At 42.7% G+C, this 26,916-nt stretch overlaps 1 protein-coding gene across 1 annotated transcript in view; it reads right to left on the reverse strand.

Annotated features, from left to right (window-relative positions):
• The window catches only part of DNAH8 (dynein axonemal heavy chain 8), a 358,510-nt gene that overhangs the window by 276,814 nt on the left and 54,780 nt on the right, over nt 1–26,916 (reverse strand). Inside the window, exons 11-20 of the mRNA XM_075554113.1 lie at nt 24,743–24,889; nt 22,560–22,757; nt 20,366–20,442; nt 18,879–18,978; nt 17,896–18,015; nt 15,995–16,130; nt 13,208–13,395; nt 6,025–6,105; nt 5,016–5,132; nt 3,097–3,216 (exon numbers count right to left, since the gene is read on the reverse strand). Of these exons, the coding sequence (XP_075410228.1) occupies nt 3,097–3,216; nt 5,016–5,132; nt 6,025–6,105; nt 13,208–13,395; nt 15,995–16,130; nt 17,896–18,015; nt 18,879–18,978; nt 20,366–20,442; nt 22,560–22,757; nt 24,743–24,889 (1,284 nt within the window). The remainder of the gene's footprint in view (nt 1–3,096; nt 3,217–5,015; nt 5,133–6,024; nt 6,106–13,207; nt 13,396–15,994; nt 16,131–17,895; nt 18,016–18,878; nt 18,979–20,365; nt 20,443–22,559; nt 22,758–24,742; nt 24,890–26,916) is intronic.

The following is a 26,916-nucleotide window of genomic DNA, read 5'->3' on the forward strand; positions in this document are numbered from 1 at the left end:
GGATAAGTTAATGATAATAGAACTATCTTATGCCCAGAGGGATGACGGATGATTCTCTGTCATAAAATTAGAAGGAGACTTTGGAGGTAAAATGCACTAGAGATGTATGTAAACCATAGATGTGTGAATGGATTAATTCTATCCCTAATGTAAGAACAATTAGTTCCCATTAAATGGCCCTGCTCGATACTCACCCTCATGAAGACATCACTGAAAGATACAGGTGCTACAGCAAAGTGTGGTGAAGAAAGCTGATGGTGCCCAGCTATCAGAAAGATTAGCATGTGGCATCTTAAAGGCTTTTTTCAAACAAGCAGCCACTAAGTAAGGCGTCAACTAAGTCCACATAGAAGAAGCACAGCAGCGTGTGTGATGCAAGAATGATAGAGAATAAGATCCAAATCCAAATGAGGAAATGGTATCAGCACTTAAATTGTGAACACCCGATTTGCAGTAGGCTGTGGGTGGCAGTGGGAGCACAAAATCCGTTTGCAGGATCTCTGCCTGGATTGAGGTTTTGGTGGATCCTCTCTGGCCAGAGTCGAGGAACATGAATCGCCTTGTTGTCAGACAGAGGGTATTGTCAGCTCAGTTATGGCAGATTTGGTTAAGTTCAAATGATCTCCTTTGACCCTTCTAAAACGTGTTCTAGTTTCTAATATTTCCTGCCCTTTTCTCAATTGAAGTTTTTTCTTTGGTTTCTTTTGTTACTGTTATTGGTCTTTTTTTTTTTTTGGTATGTTTTCCAGTATATGAAACCCAGGGTACTGGATTAATGGCTAACTGAAGGTGTGAGAGGGGAGGTTGGAGAGAAGTGGGCACTAGTAATGAGTACAAGAAGGGGAACGGTGTTCTAGAACTGACTGTAGTGGTGACTACACAGCTCTCTTTCATGTGACTGAATTATGAAAGTGTACGCTATGTGAATTATATGTCAATAAAACTATCTTTATAAGAAAAATAAATGTGATTCTTCTTGCATAACCTTACACTGCCCATTTTCTAAAATCTTTTGTTTAGGGTGCTTTTCATAGTACCTAGATGGTAATGTCCAAATACCAGTTCTCCACTAAAAGGGGCTAGTGTGCGATAACAGTTCTGTCACCTACAGCCTACTCTTGATAGAAAAGGAAATTGAATCTGAACTGGATCAAGCTACTGGATCTAATTATGACTTACAGGAAATTGAAAGGCTAAAGGAATATGTCATTATGCTAAATCACACAGCTAGATGGAAACTAGCCAAATCCAGAACTTGGAAATTTCAACAAGGCAAATAATCCAGTTTCTTCAACAACTAAAAAGCATTGAAAGGAGGGAGGAGAGGATTAAAAGGAAGCAGGGGATCTACAAGGGGGGCTTTATAAAGTTCATGGGGGCATTCCAATATTCTTTCATTCTTTTTTCCCACAACCTTTTGCAAGCGCCCTTACGACTTAAAGGAGGGTGATTGCCTTCACCAAGACACAGAGAAAGAGGAGGAGCATGTGGTATTCACTGACAAGGTGACATCAGATGGCTTATTTATCGTTAACATTTTCTTAGGATCTGAGTGAAAGGTTACTAAGTAGATTGGAGCTCATTCAACAATTCATGCACATTTGGATTCATGACACTGACTGCAATTCCCACAAATGCATAGAATGCTTCCCATTGCCTCCCGGTGTTCCGTGCGTCCATTCCTCCTCCTTTCCCATTCCCTCCTGCCAGCTGAGCTCTCTCCCTGGTCAAATGCTGCCCTTTGATCTCACAGGGATGGTGGTTCTGGGACACTCATACCTCTATGGTGTTATCATTCACCTAATAGGCCTGCCTACTGTTTGGGTGAAAGGTAAGCCACAAAAGTGGCTGAAAGGCTAAATGGTGACTAAGGGTCACAGTCTCCCAGGGGATCCACAATCTCTAGCATATCAATAAGCCTATTATTATTATTTTGAGGTTTGTTCCACAGTTTTCTGCCAGTCTCCCTAGGACCTCCTATTGTGGTCAGTTGTAGTGACCAGGCTCATCGGCTCCTTCTCATCTCTGAATGGCGGAGGCTGAGGTTTGTTTGAGTGGTTGGTTAGTCCACGGGACTAATTGTTTCCCTGCCCCGGTACTGTCTTCTCCCTTCTTTGGTTCAGACAGAAGCGTTTAAGACCTCCCAGTTACTACACAGCCAAGTAGATTTCTATGCCTTTGTAGATTTCTATGCCAATTGACCTTGAACAGTGACATGTTCTCAATGTGCTTGCGTCTGATGTGGCAGCTGGATACAGGACCAGTCATCCCAATTTGTGACACATTCAAGTTACCACAACCCGTACTTACAATCACCCTTTATAAATTTATGTTTTACATCTTCTTGTTCGTAATATGTACTACAAACAATGTTGTGGCATATACTATTCTGATGTTACCTTTCTCAGATGCTATGCTCACTTTCATATTTTGCAATGATGGCCTACAAAGATTCTGATGATGAAAGGCAATATCAATGGCGGAGGGAGTATTCAACATGAGTCAGCACTGACTTAGACCAGTCATCAGAACAGAGTCCAGCCTGAGTCAGGGACTTAATCGGGAACCTGGGAAGTGGATACAGATGGAAGACCTGGCTTTAGGAGTCACTGCCCTGGTGGTGTAGGGGTTATGCATTGGGCTGCCAACCTCAAGGAGTTTCCAACTACCAGCCGCTTCATGGGAGAAATACATGGCTTTCTACTCTTGTAAAAAAAAAAAATTTTTTTTTTAGACAGGGCTTTCTACCCGGTCCTAAAGGGTCACTATGAGTTGCCATTGACTCAATGGCAGTGAGTCTGATTTGGGAGGTTGGAAAGTATGTGGCATTTAAAACCATGAGACTAGATGAGACCACTGCCCGGGGAACACACGCAGAATGGGAGTGCCTGAATCTCAGAGAAGCTTGTGGGCATTAGAACAAAGGGCCGTTGTAAATACAGCTCTGGGTGAAGCCATGCCAATTCTTTCAAGCTGAAAATATTCAAAAAATAGTTAGGCTACCAAGATGCTACTAACGCAGATTTCAACTTTCAGATTGCAAATTCAGTTGAGCTTATGGGTCAGTATGATTCATTATCATGTTTAGAAGCTTACCTCATTGAGGGCCAACATGTCTTCAATTTTGGTAGCACCGCTTTCTGGCAGGGAAATTAACACTGTCTTGGCAATCTCCTTCAGTACTGTATCAATATGCATTTCACACAAGTCACTGACCTGCCAAGAAGAATAAATGAATGAATAGTCTTGGTCCTTTGGAGCAGGAGTTTTAAAAACCTTTTTATTTGGCATAGAAGTCACATGTCATACAATTCAATGGTTTTCAGTATATATTTTAAAGATGATATATCATTACCACAATCTATTTTAGAACATTTTCTTCATCCTTGTACCCATTATTACTAGCTCCCCACCACCTCCCAAGCCTCCTGTGCCGTGACCCTATGGAGTTATTAGTCTAATTACTGTTTCCATGGATTTACTTATCTTGGATTTCATATAAAGAAAATCATATTAAAAAAACTCCAACAATGAGAACAAAATAAAACACACAAAATGCCTCAATCCAAGAGAAAGCAGAACATAATAAAAACTAGAACTCACTGTCATTGAGCTGACTCTGACGTATCCACCCTCCAGGACAGGGTAGGACTGCCCCTGAGACTACACATAAGGTTTTAAAGAGTAGAAACCTTCATCCTTTTCCCCCAGAGCACCTGGTGGTCTCCAACTGCTCACGGGGGAAAACGAATGGGTAGCCACGATGCCACCAGGGCTCCTGATTTCACCAGAACAAGTTTAAAATGGGTCAAATGGGAAAACAAGTGATAGTATCTTAAATTCCAACCTAACTAGTTCTGCAGTAATCCACTTTCCTATGCACTCTGTCTGAGGCAGGACTATTCACAGGCTTAGTCGATGGTCCCAAGGAGCTCAATGGCGATTTAAATCTGTGGGCGGGGGGAGGGGGGACTCTACAAATGGATTTGGGGCTTTTGCTGTCATCCAGAGCTTTCTGCAAACCAAGAATAGCAGGATTTTTGTCCAGAATATATTTAAAGTATAACTTAAGTTCAAGAAAACGTAAAGCCACTGCCATGAAGCCCATTCCGAATCATAGTGCCCCTACAGGACAGAGTGGAACTGCCCCTGTGGGTTTCCAAGACTGCGAATCTTTACCGGAGCAGAAAATCTCATCTTCCTACTGTAGAGCAGCTGGTGGTTTCGAACAGCTGACCTTGAGGTTAGCTCAGCAGCCCAATGCATGACCCATTATGCCACCAGAGGTCCTCTCATTGAAAAAGCAAAGCTAACTCCGGATAGGGCAAGATATGACAAAATAACGATGTATAAATTACCAAGGGCATATGAGGGAGGGGGGAATGGCGAGGGAGGGGGGGGGGGAAAGAGGACCTGATGCAAGGGGCTTAAGTGGAGAGCAAATGCCTTGAGAATGATTGGGGCAGGGAATGTATGGATGTGCTTTATACAATTGATGTATGTATATGTATGGATTGTGGTAAGAGTTGTATGAGTCCCTAATAAAATGTAAAAGAAGAAAAGAGAAAAAAATGATTAGGGCAAAGACTGTACAGATGTGCTTTATACAATTGATGTATGTATATGTATGAACTGTGAAAAGAATTGTATGAGCCCCAATAAATTGTTAAAATAAAAAAAATTTTTTTAAAGGACAAGCAAAAAAATAAATAAATAAATAATAAAAAGCAAAGCTATTTAGAGCCAATATTTTAAAATAGATTTTGTGTAGATAAATGGCACACCCTTTAAGAGGGTTTCTTCTCTTTTTTTTTAATTAGGGGCTCATACAACTCTTATCACAGTCCATACAGACATCAGTTGTGTAAAGCACACTCATACATTCGTTGCCCTCGTCATTCTCAAAACCTTTGCTCTCCGCCCAAGCCCCTGGTGTAAGGTTTTCAAAGATGTTCAACCTATTACTTATACCCTGAATCTGGATGTGTGCCACCTTTTTAATGTCCTAATCGCACCTGCTTTAGTAGTTGATTGAACATATCCAAAACGGCGTCAACCTCTTGAAAGAAGCTTTCTAAGGTTAAAGATGACCATGTCAGTATGGTGAGTCCTTGTCTCAACACAGATTCCACCTAGAAGAGGGGGGAGAGCAGCTTCCGTTAGCCCGCCTGCGTCTACACCAAAAGCTTCCTCGTATTACCTGGAAAGAGGGTTGTTCATATTTCCTTCGTTAGATCGTTCCCATATTACGCCTAATAAAGATGAATCCCAAATTAACATTGGGCTGCCCGTGACGCTATCATGCCGTTTTTTATAAAGTGCTCGTTGTTTAGATTTAGTTGTTTTTCAAAGCAACAACACTTAGGACATCATTCTGTAGAAAAAGCAGAGCTGTACAGCTGATAAATCATAGGTTCCCAAACTTATCTGGCCTACCCCCCTTTCAGAAAAAAAATCACTTAGCACCCACCCGGCAATTAAAAACCTTTGTACTATAGGCCCGTACCCAACCCACCCAGATGGTTCCAGTGCCCCAAGAGATGACTATAAGCCTTCGACATTGTGATAGTTAGATTTTTTTGTGTCACATGTGGGCACACGTGGACAGAGTTTAGCGTGTCCATCAGGTCGCAGCTTGATTGGAGGGCTTATCAAGATAAATGGCTCACTGGAGGCGGGCTACCCTCTCTCCGCTTCACTTTCCTATTGACGAGACACATTGTTGATGAGACCTGTGAAATCCCTAGAGATGCTTCCACCGCCACTGGATCCACAAGGCTGCACCACTGGCCTCTGATCTTCCTGCATTTTGCATCATTGCATGTGCTGCGTGAGTCCTAAGAGGGACTTATGGACTAGTATCAGACTTATGGCCTCGGATCGGACTATGGACTTGATCTGGACTGGGCTGGGATGTTTTCTGAATATACAATTACTTTGTGATACAAAGCTCTTTCTTAGACATATAGACGTGTCCCTGGATTTGTTCTCTCATCAGCTGGGCTTAACACAAACACCACCAACCTTTTTCATTTTAGGGCTCATCAAGTTAACAAACACAGTAGGAACCTCCTGGCACAGGTCATCGTAATACTGCAGAAGACCCTGTTAAAAGTCAAAATGGCAACGTTTAATTCATTTTTGAGCAACGTATCTTGATTCATACATTTTTAAAATGTGTTCCCATTGAGTCAATTCCAACTCATAGCAATCCTGCAGGACAAAGTGGAACTGCCCCACGGGGTTTCCTACGCAATCATCTTTAAGGACGCTTGACTGGCCCGTTTTACTCCTGCTAAGCAGCTGGTGGGCTTGAGTTTTTCTTTTTCTTTCTTTCTTCCTTTCTTTCTTTTATTCGTTGGGATTTAAAACATATATCATTACATACTTCAATGGTATCAAGTAGAATTGTACAATTGTTACCATCATCGGTTTCCAAACATTCTTTTTCTACATGGACTTGAACTTTTGTGCGTGAAAAGACATCATCAAGAATATGCAGATATCCCACAGTAGGCCAGAAAATATTTGCAAATAGTCTATCTGAGAAGGTACTTGCAGGATATACTAGCCTGGGATGTATACAAAACTCTTATGAGTCTATAATAAGAAGTCAAAAGCTCAACTTTACAAGATTTGGGACAAATGCCTAAAAGGCACATGAAACGATGCCTACGTTAGCGATTAACCCACTGCAGAGTGCATTCAACTCCTAGTGACCCTATATACAGTTTCTTTACATCAGTGGTTCTCAACCTTCCTAACGCCACAACCCTTTCATACAATTCCTTGTGTTGTGGTGACCCCCAACCATAAAATTATTTTCGTTGCCACTTCATATTGTCATTTTGCTACAGTGATGAATTGGGCAATCTTTGTAAAAGGGTCATTCGAGCCCCAAAGGGGTCATCATGACTCACAGGTTGAAACCACTGCTGTACATTTTTATGAGTAGAGAGAGCCTCGTCTTTATCCCTGAGAGCAGCTGGTGGTCAGCCGTCCAACAACATTCTCCTGACAGTGTCACCAGGGCATCTTAGGGAAATACACTAAGGTGTTGGTTTGTAATAATAGAAAAAACAATTTAAAAAGAGGCAAGAAATGCTGCTAAGGACATGAAGAAGCGGGCACCCTCATACATTGCTGTGGGGATGTAAAAGACTGCGGCTATTTGGAAAAATTGGAAGTTTTTCAAAAAATTCAAGATCAAATTACATCTGCTCCATCAACGTCACTCCTAGGTGTACACCCAGAGAGACTTAAATATCTGTCCATACCGAAATGTATGTGCATCGGCCCACCCACTTCCACCCAGCCAATTTGAACTCATAGGGACTGACTCCACAGGCTAGAGCAAAACTTCCCCTGTGGGCTTTCTGAGGCTAGAAATCCCTTACAGGGGGCGAGGGAGAGAGCTTCATCTTCCTCCCTAGGAGTGAATGTTGGATTCGAACTGCTGACCTTTTGCTTAGCAGCTCCATCTTGTTGCCCACTGAGCCACCAAGGAGCCTATATATAAGCAGCATAACACATACTAGCTCCCAAATAAAAGCAGCCCCATGTCCACGGCTGATAAAGGAATAAAGGAAACATGTTAATCCACACACTGGAATCCCATTCAGCCTTAGAAGGGAATGAAGCTCCGATGCACGCTTACAGCACGGAAGACCCTTGTGGTAAGTTCGAGAAGCCAGTCACGAAAGACTACACGTTGTTTGAGTCCATTTATGTGAAATTTCCAGAGCAGACAAACCCACAGAGACAGAAAGGAGAGTAGTCACTAGTCGTCATCAGTGGACCTGATGGGGGGAGGGGACAGAGGTAGTAGCTGTGAACGCGACCAGGGTTATCTTCGGGGTAATGAAAATGTCCTGGAATTGATTGGGTGACCGTGACACAACACTTCACTAAAATACACTAAAAGTCATTAACTGATAGAGTATGTCATTTATTCCTCAAGAGAGTTGTTATTTTAAAACTGTTTAGGGGGGTCTCTATTCTAGCACTTCCACTCTTTGTTGCTATTAATGTGACATATTAATATACTTGTCATTTAAATTTTATTATAATTTCCTAGCATAAAATTTTGAAATATTATTTGACGTTATTGTTAGTTTCCAGGAAAACTTCATTTTCAAGCTGTCTACATGGCCAGACAGGGATTTTAATTAAACCAAGAGACTTTATAGTGATGAATGGGAAAATGACCGATACAAATTTCCTCTTCCCAGCAAGAAACAGGGAAAGTTTTTATTGACTGATTACAGTACAGGTTTAAAAGCAGCCGGAACATTTTGCTCCACAGTAAATAGTATTCCTAGTCGCACTGAGTCATCAGCAGTCTATTCATTAATGTCCACTATGCTTAATCCTATAAACCGATAGTTATCCTGTCAGAGTGCATTTCCAAACGTTTATAGAAAAATGGAATGGATAAAACTAAAAAATGGAATTAAGAGAATTAAAAGTGGACTTTTCCCACGCACTATTTTGAAGTCCCCTCATATATACTAAGTTCATCTACTGTTTGCCTTATTTGGCCTAAGTTCCCAGATAGTCAACTGAGTACTGAAAAGAGAGTTACTGTTACAGCTTCTTTTTCTGTGTTCTTATCTTAATTCATTTTTCCTATTAGATCCCTAACCAAAACTCCCTCAATTGGGTTTCCACGACAGCTCTTTACAGGAGTACATTGCCTCATCTTTATCCCTCAGAGCAGCTACTGGGTTTGAACTGCTGACCTTGTGGTTAGCAGCCCATCATTCCTACTTCTATTCTATATCACTACCATTTATGGTATAGTTGGCAATAAGAAAGAGTGTTGACCAGAGACATGGTTGTGCAATTCCTCTTTTGAGAACACCACTGTAGCTTCTATATTAAATCTGATGCTGATTGTTGTTTTTAAATACATAATATTTTCTCATAGTCCTTATTTTTATGAGTCAAAGCAAATTCCACCGCTATTTTAGTTTTCATTTAAGTAATACAAACCTGTTTTAGAAAATCATAAAGGACAACATAAAAGTCAATCAGAATCTCATTAGCCAGAGACTAACACAGTTTCCATTTGGGCAGGTCTCTAGTTAGTCTATTAGAGACATGCTCATGGTCTTTTTTAACACAGTTGCGACAGTACCATTTATATGATTTGGGTTTTTCCCTTCCTTCTTGGCGTCACTGTATTGTTAAAAAAGAAAGAAAAAAATCTTTAAAAGAATTTTTCCAGCAGATGCATCAGTCCTTACAGGGCTGCACCTGGAAATGCATTTAGCAGCTCCATTTGGAAAATAATTTTATATTGCATACAAGCGTTCACTATTATGAATAATAATGTCATGAATACCTTTATAGGTGAATCTCTGTCTGGATTTCTGGCTAGTTCCTCAGTATATCTAAATTCAGAATTTTTTTCATGTTTTATTTTGATAATTAAATAAGTAAATAGTAGGGGCTTCAAAGAGTTCATGGAAAAGTAGAATTGAAAGATAATTTTCCACAACATTTTAGAAGCCCCCTCATGTATCTGTATCGTGTACCTGGGTATAACATTCATATTACACTAAAAAAATAAGTTGTTCCCCCTAACTCATTCCCGGTGTTCTTCCCAGAAGCAGCTAATGATTTTTTTTGAGCACATATTGCACACGATACCCATTGATTGCTGTTGCTTTTGTTGGTAGCTCACTTAGAGGCAGCCTCGATTTAAGGCACCCCCAGGCAGAAAGGAGAGGAGCGCTGCCCGGTTCTGTCAGACCATTGAGTTCCCAGGGGTTTTCACTTGTTGGTTTTCAAAAGTAGATCACCAGACCTTTCTTCTTAGGCTTAGTATGGAAGCACTACTGAAACCAGTTAGCCTCTACTGGCAGAGGGGTGGTGGCTGCCCGTGAAGTGCAATGGCCGAGACTCAAAGCCAGGTCTCCCATATGGAAGGCAAGAATTTTACAACTGATCCATCACTACTCCATACTGATCCTAGTGTTGTTTTTCTTCATTTAGCAATACCTCTTAAATATATCTCCATATCTGTAAGTATATAGAAAGCTTTCATGATCTTTTTTTTTAAACAGCTGCACTGTGGTACTATTAATTTATTTAAGCAATTCACTATCGTTGGATTTAGCTTCCAGTCATTTGTTATTACTAGCAGTGCTAGAGAAGAAATCCTTGTATGTGTGTATTTGCCTGGTTCTCCAAAATACACATCCACAATCTCCCTGGAGAAAGCAAAGACAGTGGAGGTTTTAATGATGCTTTAAAATTTGGATATAGTTTGGATTCAACCACTTTTGACCAGTTGGAGTTTTTTTTAAAATACTTTTATTGGGGGCTCTTACATCTCTTATCACAATCCATACATTTCATCCAGCATGTCAAACACATGTGCACATATGCTGCCATCATCATTCTCAAAGCATTCTCTTCCCACTTGAGCCCGTTTCAACCAGTTTTTAACATCAGTTGTTAAACTGTCATTTTTATCATTTTAGTCTGCCCCATTACGCATTGGGCTAACCACAAGGTAAACAGTTCAAAACAACCAGCCACTCCACAGGAGAAAGATGAGGCTTTCTGCTCCCATAAAGAGTTACAATCTCAGAAACCACAGGGGACAGTTCTACCTTGTCCTGTAAGGTCACTCTGAGTTAAAATCGACTCGATGACAGCGAGTTTGGTTTTGATTTTACCCTCACAATGTTGAAGAATCATCTTCCACTCATGTAATTTTAGTCATCCTACTGTATTGGTTTTATTATATATTTATATCACAGTATCTCTGGAATTAAACATATTGGGAACATCAAAATACTTACTAGATTTTTTTTTAATTTTTAAATCAATATCAAGGAAACCAAAATCCTCACAACTGGACCAATAGGTAACATCATGGTCAATGGGGAAAAGATGGAAGTTAGGAAGGATTTTATCTTATTTAGATACACAATCTATGCTCATAGAATCAGCAGTCCAAAAACAAACAACACAATGCGTTTGGATAAATCGGCTGCACAAGACCTCTTAAAAGTGTTGAAAAGCAAGGATGTTACTTTGAGGACTAAGGTCTGCCTGACCCAAGTCATGGTAATTTCAATTGTTTCAGAAGCATGTGAAAGTTGGAAATTGAGGGAAGACTATCGAAGACCCAGTGCATATGAATTGGCATGCTAATGAAGAAGATTGAAAGTACCACAAGGGGCCAAAAGAACAAACAAGTCTGTCTTGAATGTACAGTCAGAATGCTCCTTAGAAACTAGGATGGTAGACGTCAGACAGTGTAAGACATGAAAAATAATAGTAATTTATAAATTATCAAGAGTTCATGAGGGAGGGAGTGGGAAGGGAGGGGGGGAAATCAGGAGCTGATACCAAGGGCTCAAGTAGAAAGCAAATGTTTTGAGAATGATGATGGCAACAAATGTACAAATGTGCTTGACATACTGGATGGATGGATGGATGGATGTATGGATGGATGGATTGTAATAGAAGCTGTACAAGCCCCCAATAAAATGATTTTTAAAAAAGAAATAAGCACTTACTGACAGAAATTTAAAAAGAAAGAAGGAGGTTGAGACTTTGTCTCATATACTTTGGACAAGCTACAAGGAGAGGCCAGTCCCTCGAGAAGGACAGCATGCTTGGCAGAGGGGCAGCCAAATAGAGGAAGACCTTCAACAAGATGGAGTGGCCCAGTGGCTGCAACAATGGGCTCAAACATAAGCAATCGTGAGGATGGCACAGGACCAGGTAGTATTTTTTCTTCTTTTTTTACATTTTATTAGGGGCTCATACAACTCTTACCACAATCCATACATATACATACATCAATTGTATAAAGCACATCCGCAATTCCCTGCCCCAATCATTCTCAAAGCATTTGCTCTCCACTTAAGCCCTTAGCATCAGGTCCTCTTTTTTTTTTTTTTTTGACCAGGTAGTATTTCGTTCTGTTGTACATTGTGTCGCTAAGAATTGGAGCCCACTCAATGGCACCTAACAACAACAACATACAACATCAGAGGCAGGGTGGTTCAGTGATAGAATTACTGTCTGAAGTGTGGAAAGCCCAGGGTCCATTCCCAGACAACGCATGGCAGGCGCAGGCACCACCATCTGAGGGGAGGCTTACGTGTTGCGATGCTGAGCAGGTTTCGGTGGAGCTTCCCGATTAAGATGGAAAAGGAGAGGAAGAAATGGCTGGTGATCTGTTTCTGAAAATCAGTCTGTGAAAATCCCACGGGTCACCATGGTCTGACCTGAAACTGATCACTCCTGGGGATGGCGCAGGACCCAAAAGTGTTTCATTTCATGTGCCTGGGCTCACCGTGATCAGGGCCAATTTGACAACAGCTAACAACAAAAACAATCTACGGGACTCTAATAGTAAGAATATTGTTTGTTTCAGCTCCCGAGTTAGTTGCTTTATTATCTTAACATCTGATTTGTGATGATTTTCCACTTTCCACTGACCATCTAAAAGGAGCACCAGGCGTGTAGTGGTTCCATGTTGGGCTGCTAAGAACAAGGCCAGAAGTTAGAAGTCACCAGTCACTCCAGGGGAGAAAGAGGAGACGCTCCACTTCCTTAAAGATTTGCAGTCTCAGGAACGCACAGGGCAGTTCTACTTTGTACTTCAGGGTCGCTGGGAGTCAGAATCGACTCCATGGCAGTGAATTTGAGTTCGGGGGGCTGTATGTGTATGTTTGTATATGTGTGTATGTATGTATGTATGCATTCTCATTTTATTGGGGGTTCATACAACTCTTATCACAATCCATACACCCATCCATTGTGTCAAGCACATTTGTACATTTGTTGCCATCATCATTCTCAAAGCATTTGCTTTCTACTTGAACCCTTGTGATCAGCTCATTTGGGGGGGACGGTTCTGTTTAGATGTTTGGCCTGCCATCTCCTCTTCCTCCTTTTGTTTAAGTCAGAATTTTATTACTATCAAAAATCAACATATCATGGAAACAACAACACCACAAAAAATTAAAATATGGCACAGTGGTTACAGGTTGGGCTGCTAACCTCAAGGTGCGCAGTTTGAAACCACCAGCCACTCCCCAGAGAAAGATGGGACTTTGGACTCCAAGAAACAGTGACCGTCTCAGAAACTCCTAGGGGTAGTTCTACTTTGTCCTGTAGGGTCGCTGTGAATCGACGCGGACTCAATGGCAGTGAGCTGCTGTTGTTTCAATCTTACCTGCAAGTACAGTTTGTCTGCTTTCAATTTACTTTCCAATTTTAGCAACTTCTTTGCCTGTTCTGGTACATCCAGCTTCATTTTTATCATGCATTTGGTTTCCCGCACAACTTCCAAAATTTTGGGATCAAAATTAACCAACAGCTTCCCTGTTTCCGGGTGTCGCACAAAAAGCGTGGCTTGTAAAGCTACAAAGGAAGGTTGTTGACATCACCAATTAGGGAGGCTTTGACTCCTTTCAAGTCCGCCTACCTGTCTGTCATTCCCACTACTAGACAACTGACTTCCGAAGGCGGGAACAAGAGCTCTGGCTGTGCCGAGTGCTAAATCAGGCCTAGGTGTTCAGGGACCGATGCTGAGGCCCAAGACCTGACACACCGTCAGTGTGCATGAACTCTCAGACAAATGAATGCAGGGTGTCTGCCGAGCTGTAACGCCCGATCCAGAGAGGTGAGACTGGTTAGAAATAACAAACTTCCATGATGCTGTGGGCTATCGGTACTTTTCTGAATGGGTCTAAGAGAATGAGTACACAATCTTAGCTCGTTTTGGTGGATTGTGACTTAACCGCTGGGAGAAAAAGCGGTAGACATGTACAACTCTAAAGCAATGGCACATAGATTGTTTATCATTAGGTTCAAGAACAGTAAGAAATATTTGTTATACACCACGTGTGGTGGAGTCCCTCAAAACACAGGAGCGTGTTGTTTACACTGCCTCCCCTATGAACATGGTTCATGTCAATAAGCATCTTTAGATAGGCTTTTTATTATGGATTGAAATACACAGCCTCAAATGGCAGGGAGCCTTAGGTCATTGGTTACCCCACCAGGAAGTATTCAGACACTTACCGACCAGCATGTCTGATTTGAACACACACTACGGCTGACATGAGAATGCCAGTGTAATCACACTATCTTTTTATGGATTGTGATTTAACCCCTGGGTCAAGTAGACCCTGGGCAGGTGTGTACTACTATGCTAGGCCATAACTATACAAGCATGACACACCACGTGGAGTTCTGATCATCAGGTTCCATATCAATAAGAAGTATTTGTCCAACCCTGTGTGTTGTGATGTCCTAAAGTGCGTTCCTTCATACCATTGTGTTTTAGCAATATAAAATAGTCTGTATGTCTCTAAGTCAGTCAATGGGTCTTGATAACAGGTCATGATGCACATTTGTTTCATGAAAATTTCAACAAAAGGTGTTTTGTCCAATTCATTTGGCAGCTTGGGTTAGAAATCACGCATTCTTCCCAGTAAGATCCCAAATCACTCTTAAGCATTCATCAGATGAAACCTGTCTGAACTTGCATGAAAGGGCACCCTGGCCAGGAGACCCCCTAATAATGACAGCAGGATGTCTGCTGCAGGCCTGACCACATCTTTCATTGCACAGGAGAACCCTGGCAAAGCAAGCGACTAAGGGAGGCCAGTGCTAAGCATCCTATTAGTACCCCAAGTTCCTCTAGAGTTCAACACAGTTACGTCAATAGAGCCCAAGAAGCACAGCCGAGCAATTCCTTTCTGCTAGCTAGGGTCCTGGAGCCGGAATCAACTCCACGGCACTGCGTGAAGTGAAGTAGCCTGTATTCACAGGAAAGAATTGTACTTTACATTGCTCATTTCACTGGTTACCACTTCTCGTGGGCTCAACCCACTGAAAGGAGTATCTGCTGTCCACCCAGTAGGTGTGTGCTTCAAGAGAAGAAACTCCAGCACACTTGATAAAAGCGTTGTCTGATCGCTACATGCTGAACATTTTAAAAATAGGTAAAGAGCTCCTAGTAGCACGCCCAGCAACATTCTCGGCACTTTCTGAAGAAAAGCAGGAGTGTGGTTAAGATAAGGGAGACGCTAATTATCCACCCCCAGAAAGCCGCAGCAGTGGGAAGCAAGACTTAGTGACTCTGAATCAATCCATCCACAGCCCAGCCCCATGTCCTGGATAGGCTCCAGAGAAGCAGCACCCTCCTCAGCGTCCTCTCCTTGCTACCCTGGGGCAGGAGCAGACTGCAGCCCCATGCAGTTCATGGAGAGGGCCTCCCCGGGAGAACTTTACAGGATGCTGTGGACCCTACAAACTGGCCCAGGGAGCAGCAGGAGGTTTCTCATGCCACACAGCCACGTGTCACACAATTCAAAGAGCTGTGGCCAAGAGTTGAAGGCGAATGTATAGACAGGCGATCAACTCTATGATAAAGCGCTTAAGGTTATGATAGGACTAAGCAGGATACTGAACAGATCGACCCAGCAAGAGTAACTCCCATGATGCCAATCTGGATGGAAGGTGCCTAAGGACCAACCCCGACCTCACACCCGGCGTAGCGTCACAAAATCCCCTGTAACAACTCACTGAAGTTCAAAACTGAAATTAGGTTCCGCTATAGACAAAGAACGACCGGGATGAACAGTGGAAAGGGAGGAAGGAGGCGGAGCTTCAAATCTACAACATGATAAAGCTGATGTGAAAACTTTCACGACTCGATGGAGAAATAGCTCTAAAGAGTTTCAATGTGTGCTTTTAAATATTGTGCTTTCAAAAAAAAGTCAAGGTTTCAGAAAGTCAAAATTTATGTCAACTTCAAAGCCATGATCATTTTTGTTACTAAATGTCAGAATATTCTTTTAAATCATTTTATTGGGGGCTTGTCAGAATATTCTTAGTAGCCATAAACCATGCAGTCATTATGTCACCCCAAATCTAATTCCCTAGAACCATGAGCCCATTCAGAGCCACCTACTGTCCACTTTTGAGCAGCACCGGAAAGCCATATACACACCATACTGAAGCTGTGAGATCTCTTTGCCCCAGGCCGTGTGATACACCACCTCGAACTCCACCAGGACATAGGAAATTTTGTTATACTGACGGATGATAGCTTTGCCTTCCGAACTCGACAAAATATCTGAGTTTTGCTGTTTTTTAAGGTGGGAGGGAAAATAAACATTTCGTTAAAGAGATGGCAGACTGTTTACATGTCCAAGTCATACAATGGTTTATATTTAAAATGACATCAAATAATTATGCTACCAATTTTTTTTCAGAGATGGGAAAGGCCGGATAAGCTCCAAACTGAAGGAAACAATTATGAGTAGAGGGAGTAATTAGAAAAGAAAAGAAGGAATTTTCAAGGAAAAAGCTCATCTGAGGCATTAAGGGGCTCTTTCTCCAACTCTTCATCTCCACCCTGACAGATACACAGTCTCCGGGACAAGGCACTTCGTCTGGTTTTCCTGCATTGCAATCTCTCGAGGATCAGAGCAAATTCCTACATCTCAACCCCTTGGGTACAATCTCCTTTCTACAAAGGTCCTGCCTCTGGTTTCAGGCTAGAGTTTTAAAATTCATTCTTTTAAAAAAAAAAATTCAAGGATGGCAGCCAATGAAAATACTAGAAATCTAATATTTAATAATGTTTATATAATAAAATTACTTACAGGACTATGGTTTTGTAACTATCTTATTCTATGCTTCGGCATAAATCACAATACCAACCAAAGTCTCCCCTGCTATGCCTCCTCTTTTGTTGTTGTTGTTGTTGGATTTAAGCTGACTGATGTTCTTTCTTACGTTTTATCATTTTATCGGGAGCTCTTACAGATATCATAACATTCCATAGTTCAATCACATCAAGCAGTATTGTATGATTGCTACCACAATCAGTTTCAAAACATTTCCTTTCTTCTTGAAGTCCTTGATATCAGCTCCCCTTTATCCCTCACCCCCACTCCTAACCCCGAACCCTTGTTATTTCTTTGTTCCACATCTTACACCATCCAATATGTCCACTTACATACAATCCTGTTGTTCCCTCCTCTCGAGTAGGATTATACAGTCATCAGTGCTACCAGTTGGCCCCTCTTCGCTTTCCCCATTCCCACACTTCCTGTTCCCTCAAGGACCATTACTCCTGTTACTGTTTCTGAGGGGTCATCTATCTTGGCTTTCACGTCTTGAAATATCCTAATTACACAAATTAACATACGCAAGTCTAACATGATTAATGAGGTAAAACAAATAAAAACCATCATGGTAAGGGAAGGAAATATTAAGAACTAGACAATAGCTATGGGCTTCAGCAGGGTTATGCTGCACCCTGGATTTATCATCCTTTCCATGTGGCTATGCCTCCTCTTAAAGGAAAAAAGGCAGCCATGAAAGAGAAAACTTGCCATCTGAGAGTGTCACAAGAACCTAAGACCATCCTGGTGCTTTTCAGAAAGCTAATAAGCTTAAGGGCATGCTCTGCCCTTGGGTCGCTGGCAATGCAGCCAGTGGTTAAGCAGCTTGGTATATTATAAGCAGCTTGATATTAATCATCACCTTCACTAACAATCCACCAGTGACCTCAGTCTATAGATAAAAGCAACCTTCAGCACTAGACTTGTACTTGATTGTGTTTTGCAAGCATTTTTTCAATTGCTTATAAAGTTCCTGGGTTATTAAAACACATAAACTTAGAAGATGTGCCTGCTTTGAGATAACGGTGCTTAAACTGATTTATCTAACTAGCATTGGCTTAGTCTAACTCAGGCATATTTATAAACTAAATTTTCTATGCCCAACCAAAGAATTGGCTCTAACTCCTTTACTGGACACAGATTTTAAAGTATAAAATGGAATTCTTACACAAAAACCAACTACAACCTATATATATTGCAACTTTAACGATTGGCTTACAAAGAAATAGTTGATGGGTTCACTTATCCGGCGGTAGAGCTGCCTCACCCACAGAATTTTTCCTGCTATAGGAGGCATGTTGCGAGCAAGAGGGGGGTCATCTTTCTGAGAATGGTAAAGCTGTAATTAAAGGGCTTCAATTAATGTTTAAAATCCAACACAGTGGAGAAAGCCACACACACAATAAAGTAGCAGACGGCTATGTCTGTGTCAGTTTCACCATCGTTCGCGCTGTATTCATAGTAGGTGGTCAAGAAATCTATGGACGCATTACAGAGAAGATAACTTAAGGCTCAGCAACTGATATGTACAGTATACCACCCTGAATTCTCACTTTCCCTTATTTTCTGTTACGTCTTCTTCTCCCCCCCCTCCCCCCCAGAAAAGGTTGGTCATTAAAGTGATTTACTCAAATAATCAAAGTCAGTGTGAAATCCTGGGACCTCCTGGTTATTTAGCCAATAACTCAGCATCTCTTGAGTACAGCACCACTTATGATGGCTTATTGCCTTTCAGCATCAACCCATTCTCTCTTTCACCTAGCTGTCTTTCCCCAGGCCTCTCTCCCTGATCTTTCTTTCTCTGCATGGGCCCCAGCCCGTCTCCACATATAATCTGCGGACCCTCTTTCACCTCCCAAGTAAAATTTTTTCTGTCCTTATCCCAAATTTTAAGGAGGTATTCAAGAGAGTGAGCTCACAGCAACATATTATCTGCCATAACATTCTTCAGAGCCCATATTTCTACCCATGAAAATACTGACAGACATTGGCATTGCCATACAGGCCTGGATGCTGCATGGCTAAAAGGTCTCCCGGGACTGTCCATAGGCCTCCCCACCTAGAGAGGGAACATCTCCAAGGTACTGAACAGTGAAATTCGTGCTCCGTGGAGCTTAGCACAAGGTGATGGCAGAACCTTCCAGAGGTGTTTTTTGTTTGTTTAACGTTTTGTCCTATTCTGCTTATAAACACAATACTTGCCTTCTTAGTAGCTTCAAGTTCAGCTAAGTAACACTGAAGAACCCGCTCAATTGTGTGGTTTATTTCTAATTGAAGGCAGGGAATGTTCAGCTTCTGGAACCTGAAAGCCAGTGAAGGGTAGACCATGAAAAAGTAAACTAGAATTGCCTTTCAAAGCTGCTGTCCTGCTAAGTTCCCGTTCATTCACTTGACAAACACTGCTGCCAGGCTGGGAGGAAACAAGGGGCAAGACAGGTATGGCCCCAGCCCTCACTCACCCTGTAATTAGATCTCAATCAAGAGTTGCATGAATAATTGTTTCAATCATAAGGGTTCTGGGAATGCATATAACTCAGAGGGGAGCCTAGCCAAGCAAGAGAGTTTTCTCAAGAAAGGGCCATTTAAACTGAGATTTTTTTAAATGAGTGGGGAGTTAGCAAAGATAAGCAGGAGCCCATTAAATGCGCCTTCGCTAAAACACAAAGGCCCCTAGAACTCAAAAAGGCATAATCATAATCCTGGCAGCCAGCTAAATAACACCTCCACTTAGGAGACTAAACAGAGGGAGGACAAGAGCCATGTCTGCATCATAAAAGGCATTGGCCCTGGCACATTACAGATAAAGAGGTGTGGGGGAGAAAAGGAAGAGGAGGAATAGGGAGGGGAGAGAGAAAGAGACAGAGGCAGAGGGAGGGAGAAGGGCAAAAAGGGCCTACCAGGGATAGAGGAAGAAGGTAGGGGGAAAGGAGCGGCAGAGAGAGAACCAGAGAGATAGAGAGAGGATGAGAGAGCCCAGGGCAGAGATGGGATCAGAAATAAAGAGCAGCACTCGAGAGTTTCCCTAGAAAATTAATGGTACCTGCCGTGCGCACAGCACTGGCCCTCACAAAAATGATGCTTCGTGTGCTGGGGGCTCTTAATGATGACTGAGATAAGGTCTCAGGAGGTATAAGCCATCATTTTGATTCTTTGGGGAAAGTTCCAAAAGGCTCCCTGACAGGAGTCCTGAGCCCTCCCTGGACTGCTTGTTGTGTGACCCGGCATCCCGACCACTGAGAGGATGGGGAGCCCTGCTCTCAGGAGTGGAGGGAAAGGAAACTGCATGAGTAAACGTGGAAAGTGTTGACATCCACGGCTCTTAGATCGTTCGCCTTCCAGAAATAGTCGCAGTCTGTAGAATTAAGCACTGTTTGTTCCCTTTCCAGTAACACCTACGAAACTAACCTCAAACATGTCACATGGCTGGGGAGTGGGGGGGGGGGGGTTGGGGGTTGGGTGTGTGACATAATTTCATTTTCTTATTTAAAGACTTCCCGCTATAAGACATAAAAGCACAACGAAATATAACACACTCTATTTCAAAGTTCTGAGAGGTGCTTGAAAGGTTGATGCTTTTACGTTTAAAGGTTTACGGAGAAGAGAGTCCTGAATCATCTTATTTGGAATTGAATTTTCAGATACGCAGTTATCCTTGCTAGAAACTACACTGTTCAATGCATTATAAATACCGTTGGAGAAGCTGAAGAGCTAGCTGAGACGATAAGATTTTTCCAAAAGTACTGCTCATAAATGCCTGGATTTGTACCTAAAATAAAGGATTGATACTTTAATGTTCATTGGCTTGGCAGAAAAAGATGTCTATGTACATTATTTCTATGAGTTATAAAGATATCCATGTATAGAAGAGAGCAAACAAAGGACACAAGTATTTAAACTTCTTAGTCAAAACAAAACATCTGTGGGGATGACTCACTGGGCCTGGGGGCTTAGGACCAAAGTCTTGTAGGGCCTCAATTTCAAAATAGTCCTAGAGAACAATATAGTCCACGACCCTAGAAACATCTCCCCTCTACCTAAGGGCCCTGCGCTGGCCAGTGCAGTGACCACAGATCACATGAGGGCCTCTGAGTATTTGAAACATCACCATATGAAAGTGAGATAAGTGTAAAATACTTGATTTCAAAGACTTAGCATGAAATAAAATAAAATGCCTCGTTAATGGTTTTTCTATTGATGACTTGATAAAATGACAAAATGCTTAAGATCGTGGGTGGGATAAAAAGTTTTCCTGTTTCTTTTTAAACTAGTCAACATGGCTACTGGGGTGGGGGGAGTGGCACTGTGTCACTGCCAGTGGACTGCTCACCACAAGGTTGGTGGTTCGAACCCACCAGCCTCTCCAAGAGAGACTGAGGAAGCTGTCGACTCCTATAAAGACCGACAGTCTCAGAAACGTAGAGGCTTGCTAGGGAATCTCACTGACGATAGGTTTGGTTTGGGTATGGTGGATTTCATTTGTGACTTATATTTATTGGATATTGCTGATATAGAGAATAAATAAAAGGAATAAAATCTCTTATCAAACATATATCCAAGATGTTATTCCAAGTGGTATCTCACACCAAATTTCTTTTGGACATTTAGGATACTAAAAAAATAAAACCTCACTGCCATTGAGCTGATTCTGACTCATAGCACAAGATAGAACTACCCCTAGAGTTACCCCTATAGGTAACCTTTAACAGGAATGCAAAGCCTCGTCCTTCTCCCAAGGAGTGGCTGGTGCTTTCAAACTGCTGACCTCACAATTAGCCGCCCAACAAATAGCCATATGCCACCAGGACTCCTCTGCTCCTGACTATTGTGAGATCGACTTGATACCTGGAGACCTTGAGCATCTTTTCTGCCATGCTAATGAGGTAGGAAGTTCTTCCAGCCATTCCAAACAATAAGCTCCAAAGTCTAGGTACCCAACCAAGAGACTAAAGCACATTTTGGAAATCACTTTTACTTTGAGATCTAGCTGATTGGTTTGAAGATTGACCGTTTCGTTAGCAGCCAGCCATGCGTTATCCACTGTGCTGCCTGGCCTGTTTATAAGTACATAGGTAAGGGGGCTTCGAGATGCTCATAGAAAATGGAATTCAATGAGAACGGAATTTTCCCACCAAATTTTGAATCCCTCTTGTACGTGACAGCCTACCTGAACTGACTTAACTACCCTGCATCCTTCTGGAGGCCTTAACCCAAGACACAGAGGATGGAGGTTACTTCAGAGGTGACGTCGAGACCTGGGAAGTGAGCTCTCAGATCCTTTTACACCTAAAGAACAAGGATTGCAATTTCTCTCTCAGACTAGAAAAATGCCCTTGGCTCCTTAGTGCTCCAAACCAAAACCCCAAGCTCACTGCCACCTAGTCCATTTAGACATAGAGCTAGGGACTCTACAAGACATGATACAATTGCTCCTGTGGGTTTCTGGGACTGTAACTCTTTCTAGAACTAGACAGCCTCATCTTTCTGCCTTGGAGCAGCGGGTGGGTTTGAACTGCTGAGTCTGCCGTTTTAGTAGCCTAACACATCACCACTATGCCAGCAAGGTTCCTGGGCACAACAAAAAACAAATAAAAGTTTTAATAAAAATTTTAAATGGACTCCGGCTATAGTAGCCCTTTGAGATTCTGATTATTGAGGCATCTGTCTTTTTATTGAATAGAATCCCTCTCCCCGCTTTTCTTTTTCATTTAAAAGAAAAAGGATGGACAATACTTCGTGGACAAAGTACACAATGATTTTCACTGGCAATTTAAAAAAATCAAATTACAAGCATAATTTACAATTTTAAAAAATAAAGTATCTGAATAGCCAATCATGCTGATACCTTGGCAGCTTGGTCAAGGGAAAGGAGACACAGCGCCTTACCTCTAAAGAACTGATTTTAGACATGAACTCTAAGAAATCTGTTTCAAACTCTGTCCTTCTTGGATCCAGAATGTCATATTGCTTTTTCTTCACCCCTTGATAAATATTCTTGAATTTGATTGCCAGGATATCTATTCCCTCTATGGTAGAGTTACTCAAGGCTGAATATGTTTGCACAATAGTTATCATTTCCGTAATCTTAAAAAGAAAAGGGACATTTGATTTTTTACAATCATATGTTAACATCTTGAAAGGAATGTACCAAGGCTATCTACGTCAACATCGTTTTTTCATGTCCACCGGTTACCCAGTTCCCTCGTTCTGTCAGTCCCCCCCACCCCCCGGCTTTTATTCTGCGTTGGCCCACAATGCTCAGAGCTCTCTAGGAGTGACCCATTTGACTGATGGTCAGACCCAGCCACAATCTGTTCTGAGGGGAGTCCTCCAAAGACTAGACTCCACGAAGGGAACGCAACCAGCCCTTCCATACAGCCGGCCGAATCCACATCCAGTTCCCGTGAGTGTCAGCCCAGAACAGCCATTTTCAGAACAGCTACTGCCCCCGTGGCACTTGTTTCACTGTAAGGAAGCCACTGTTGACAGGAGGGAAGTCAAGGGAAATAGAGGAAAGAACTGGGAGGCAAAGGGCATTTATAGGAAGCCACTGTCATCCTAGAAGCCAATCTCAACTGGAAGGAGCCACAGACTGCTGGTAGGATGTCAACACTCGTGTGCTCTATGTAACCATGGGAAACGACACGTTATCACCATGCCTGGCTGCTATGTTCCTTCTTTGTGGTACCGGAGCAGGGACGGGTGCTGAATTTGCAGGGCCACCCATGGGGCAAGGAGCACCTCTGCCTCTCTTCATCCTTCTGGAACAATTCTGACCTGGGGCTGGTTGTTCAGGTAATCAATGCCAGGAACTCACCCAACCGTGCATCTGCCCCCCAAAAAATCCTTATTGCACACACGCGCACTCGCACGCACACATACACACACACATGCTTTCTTAGCTGCCACCTAAAAAGGAGAAATAACTATCAAACAAAGGACATCAGCAACAAAGTAAAAGGACAAAGTCCATAATAAGAGGAATGTGTTTGCAAAACCACATTTCTGATCAAGGACTTGTATCCAGAACACAGAAAGAACCCTTGCAACTCAGTAACAAAAAGAGGACCAGCCCAAAATGATTAGGGCAAAGAATGTGCAGATGTGCTTTATACAATTGATGTATGTATATGTATGGACGGCGATAAGAGTTGTATGAGCCCCAAATAAAATGTTTTAAAAAAAAAAAGAGGACCAGCCCAATTAAAACCACAGTTAAAAACAACAACCGTTAAAATCGCACCCTGCCGTTGGCGCTATGAAATGGCCCGATTGCTCTGAGAAACAGCCTGGCAGCGCTGTCTCGAAAGGTCAGACATTGGAGCTATTTTATATCCCCTGGGGGGGCAATGCCAGTCCTAATAAAGAAAGAAAAACATAGAAAATGTTTCTGAACCATGTCTGCTCAGCCAAGGCACCCATGCAGTATTTCTGCAGAATGGCATACATGGGCATAGAAGCAGACAGGTGCCTGGAACACCCAGCCATTCCACCACCCTGGGGCTCTGCCAGGTACCAACATACCTTGAGGATACCATGAGGTTCAGTGCCAGGCCACTGCAATAAAATTGCACAACAATGCAAGCCGCGTGGGTAGGGTATCCTGCCCCGTGCCTATGAAAGTTATGCTTACACTATCCTGCAGTCTGTTAAGTGTGCACTATGGAAGAGTGGGCAACTGTGTGAGAATTGCCAAAACGTGACAGAGGCACGAAGGGCACACATATGTTGGGGAGATGGTGCCAATAGACCTGCTCAATGCAAGGGTGCCCCACCCCTTCGTTTCACAAAGAACTCAGTGTTTGCGATGAGGGCTCAGCACAGTAAAATGAGTGAGGTTCTTTCAAGCTCACACTCCGGTCAAGAGCAGAAGCTTTGGAAGTGCAGTTTCCACAGGCAGAGGTACAGGTGGGGTCTTGAGGAAGGTGACGTTTGTCATTAAAGTTGTGTTGACTGGCACGACCCTCACCAGGATTTGTTTTTCAGTTATACCACAATGCAGCCATCTGTGAGACGGCGCATCACATCGGATCTTACGTGAGCGTGGGGTACTGGGACGTCATGCTTACCTTCTCCAGGCGTCTACAGAACGATTCAAACTTCCCAAAGATATACATTTCTGAAACCTCAAAAGATTTCTCCCCGGAGGATTCTAAAATCTGTTTTCTCGTTTTGTGGAAAGATGCCTGATATTCCTTGAAGAGGAAAATGCAGTCCTACAAGGTCAAAGGAAAGGTCAAAAAGCTCAGGCGTCAAAATTCCAATTGTCTTCCAAGATCTAACTTAGGCCAACCCCTTTACAAGGACCTCTGATGTTGTGAACATTACAGGTTCAAAGGACCTGCCTGCACATTGAAGGATTTGTGTAAATCAATATACAGTCATTTTAAAACTTACATGTTCATCTCTTCATCCTCCCTATCCTCTCTTATCTTACATATCCTAGCAGGTGATAGTATATATGACATACACTGTATAATATTTCTTTGTACATTTCCTGGGTAATTAAACTTCCAGGAGGTCCAGACATTATCTGTACAGACATCTCTAGTCATAAATGCATACAATCATAGAGACTTGGTGATGCTAAGGTATCACCCAATTCCTAATTTCTCCACAGGACAGATCATAGAGTCTTTGACTTCGGTGCCTTACTGAAATCCCACGAGTGCTCAGTCCTGCCAGGCTAGTGACACGATTAAGAATAACAAACAACAGCAACAAAAAACAGGATCACTGGGGTCCGGTAGGAATTCACTGTCATGTCCAGCTAACATTTCCTAAAAATCACACCACTGTTTAAAATAATATATTGCTAAGCATTTTTCAAAGCCAGCAAGGACCAGTTAAGCCTTTCACACGATGACATCTCTCTGCTTCTGACTCTCCCAGCGCCTTCTTTTCTATCTAAGGACCTTCATGATGACACTGGGCCCAAGGGATTAAAAAGGAGTCTATTCCAACTCATAGCGACCCTATAGGACAGGGTGGACCTGCCCCCGTGGGTCTCTGAGACTGTACATTTTTAGGTAGTTGACTAACAACTCAAATCCACTTGGCAAACTTATTTCCCTTTGCCATGAGATGTAACAGTCACAGGTTCCATCGATCGAGATGTACGCATCTTAGGGAGAGAGGAACATAGTCCTGCCTACTAATGTCACTAAAACAACATTTTGGAGTGGAATTCGGCAGCCTCTACTTTTAATAATTGCCCTGAGGGGTTCATATTTGAGAGGCCACCTCTTGGGCCTAGTCTTTCGAACCATCTACAGTTTATAAACCTGATCAAGGGGAAATTGCTGAGCGGTTTAAAATCAAGAAAACGCTGTGTCCAGGTTGAATCCTTTTCCCCACATGTATTCAGCCTGTGGGCTGAGCAAAGGACCCGAGAGGGCAGGCAGCCTGGAGGAAGAGGGGCATGGGACTGACTGACAGGCAGAGTTCCTAACAGCCTTCGATATGCAGAGCTGAAAGTCATGGACTTGAACGCTGACTGCTGAGGCTCCAAAAATGAAACTTTCGGTACGGATTACAATTCCACACTGAAAAACCAAACAAACGCCTCACCCCTGGACCAATAAACATTATGATAAGCAAAAAAGACTGGTGCTATAAAGAATTTCATTTTACTTGGGTCTACAGCCATTGCCCGTGGAAGCCACCACACCCTGCCACTGCCATGTGACCCCATAGACCCATGTGACCCCATGTGACCTCAGATTAGAACTGCTCCCTAAGGTTTCCAAGACTCAAAGTCCTTATGGGAGCAGACAGCCTCACCTCTCCCCGGCCAAGTTCCCAGTGAGTTTGCCGTTAACGGCCTGGCATTTAACCCACTGCACCCCTCATGCCACTTCCCCCGGAAGCAGCAGTCAAGAAGTCAAACCACTGGGCAACTGGGCTTCAAAAGACCTCCGAGGGACCTGACCTAAGCCACAGCATTTGCAGTGTAAGAGCCGGGCAGAGAAGACGGAAGACTGAAGAAGAACTGACGCACACTGGCAGAGCTACTTAATTCTTCCGGCAGGCCACTGAAGTTTCCATGTGCTTTGCCAAATGCGCCACTCTGCGCTCTTTCCTATTTGGCCAGCTTTGTCGCCCGCAGGAGACTGTTGAAAGGATCCCGGCTTAGGCTTGGGGGTGGCGTCTTTCCTTTTGACCACATTAAAGAGGCCGCTTGCAGCAGATTCTCCCAAAGCAAAATGAAGTTAAGAAAGTTTAAAGCAAATCATTTACACCA

This window comes from Tenrec ecaudatus, chromosome 7, assembly GCF_050624435.1.
Source record: "Tenrec ecaudatus isolate mTenEca1 chromosome 7, mTenEca1.hap1, whole genome shotgun sequence".
Lineage (NCBI taxonomy): Eukaryota > Metazoa > Chordata > Mammalia > Afrosoricida > Tenrecidae > Tenrec > Tenrec ecaudatus.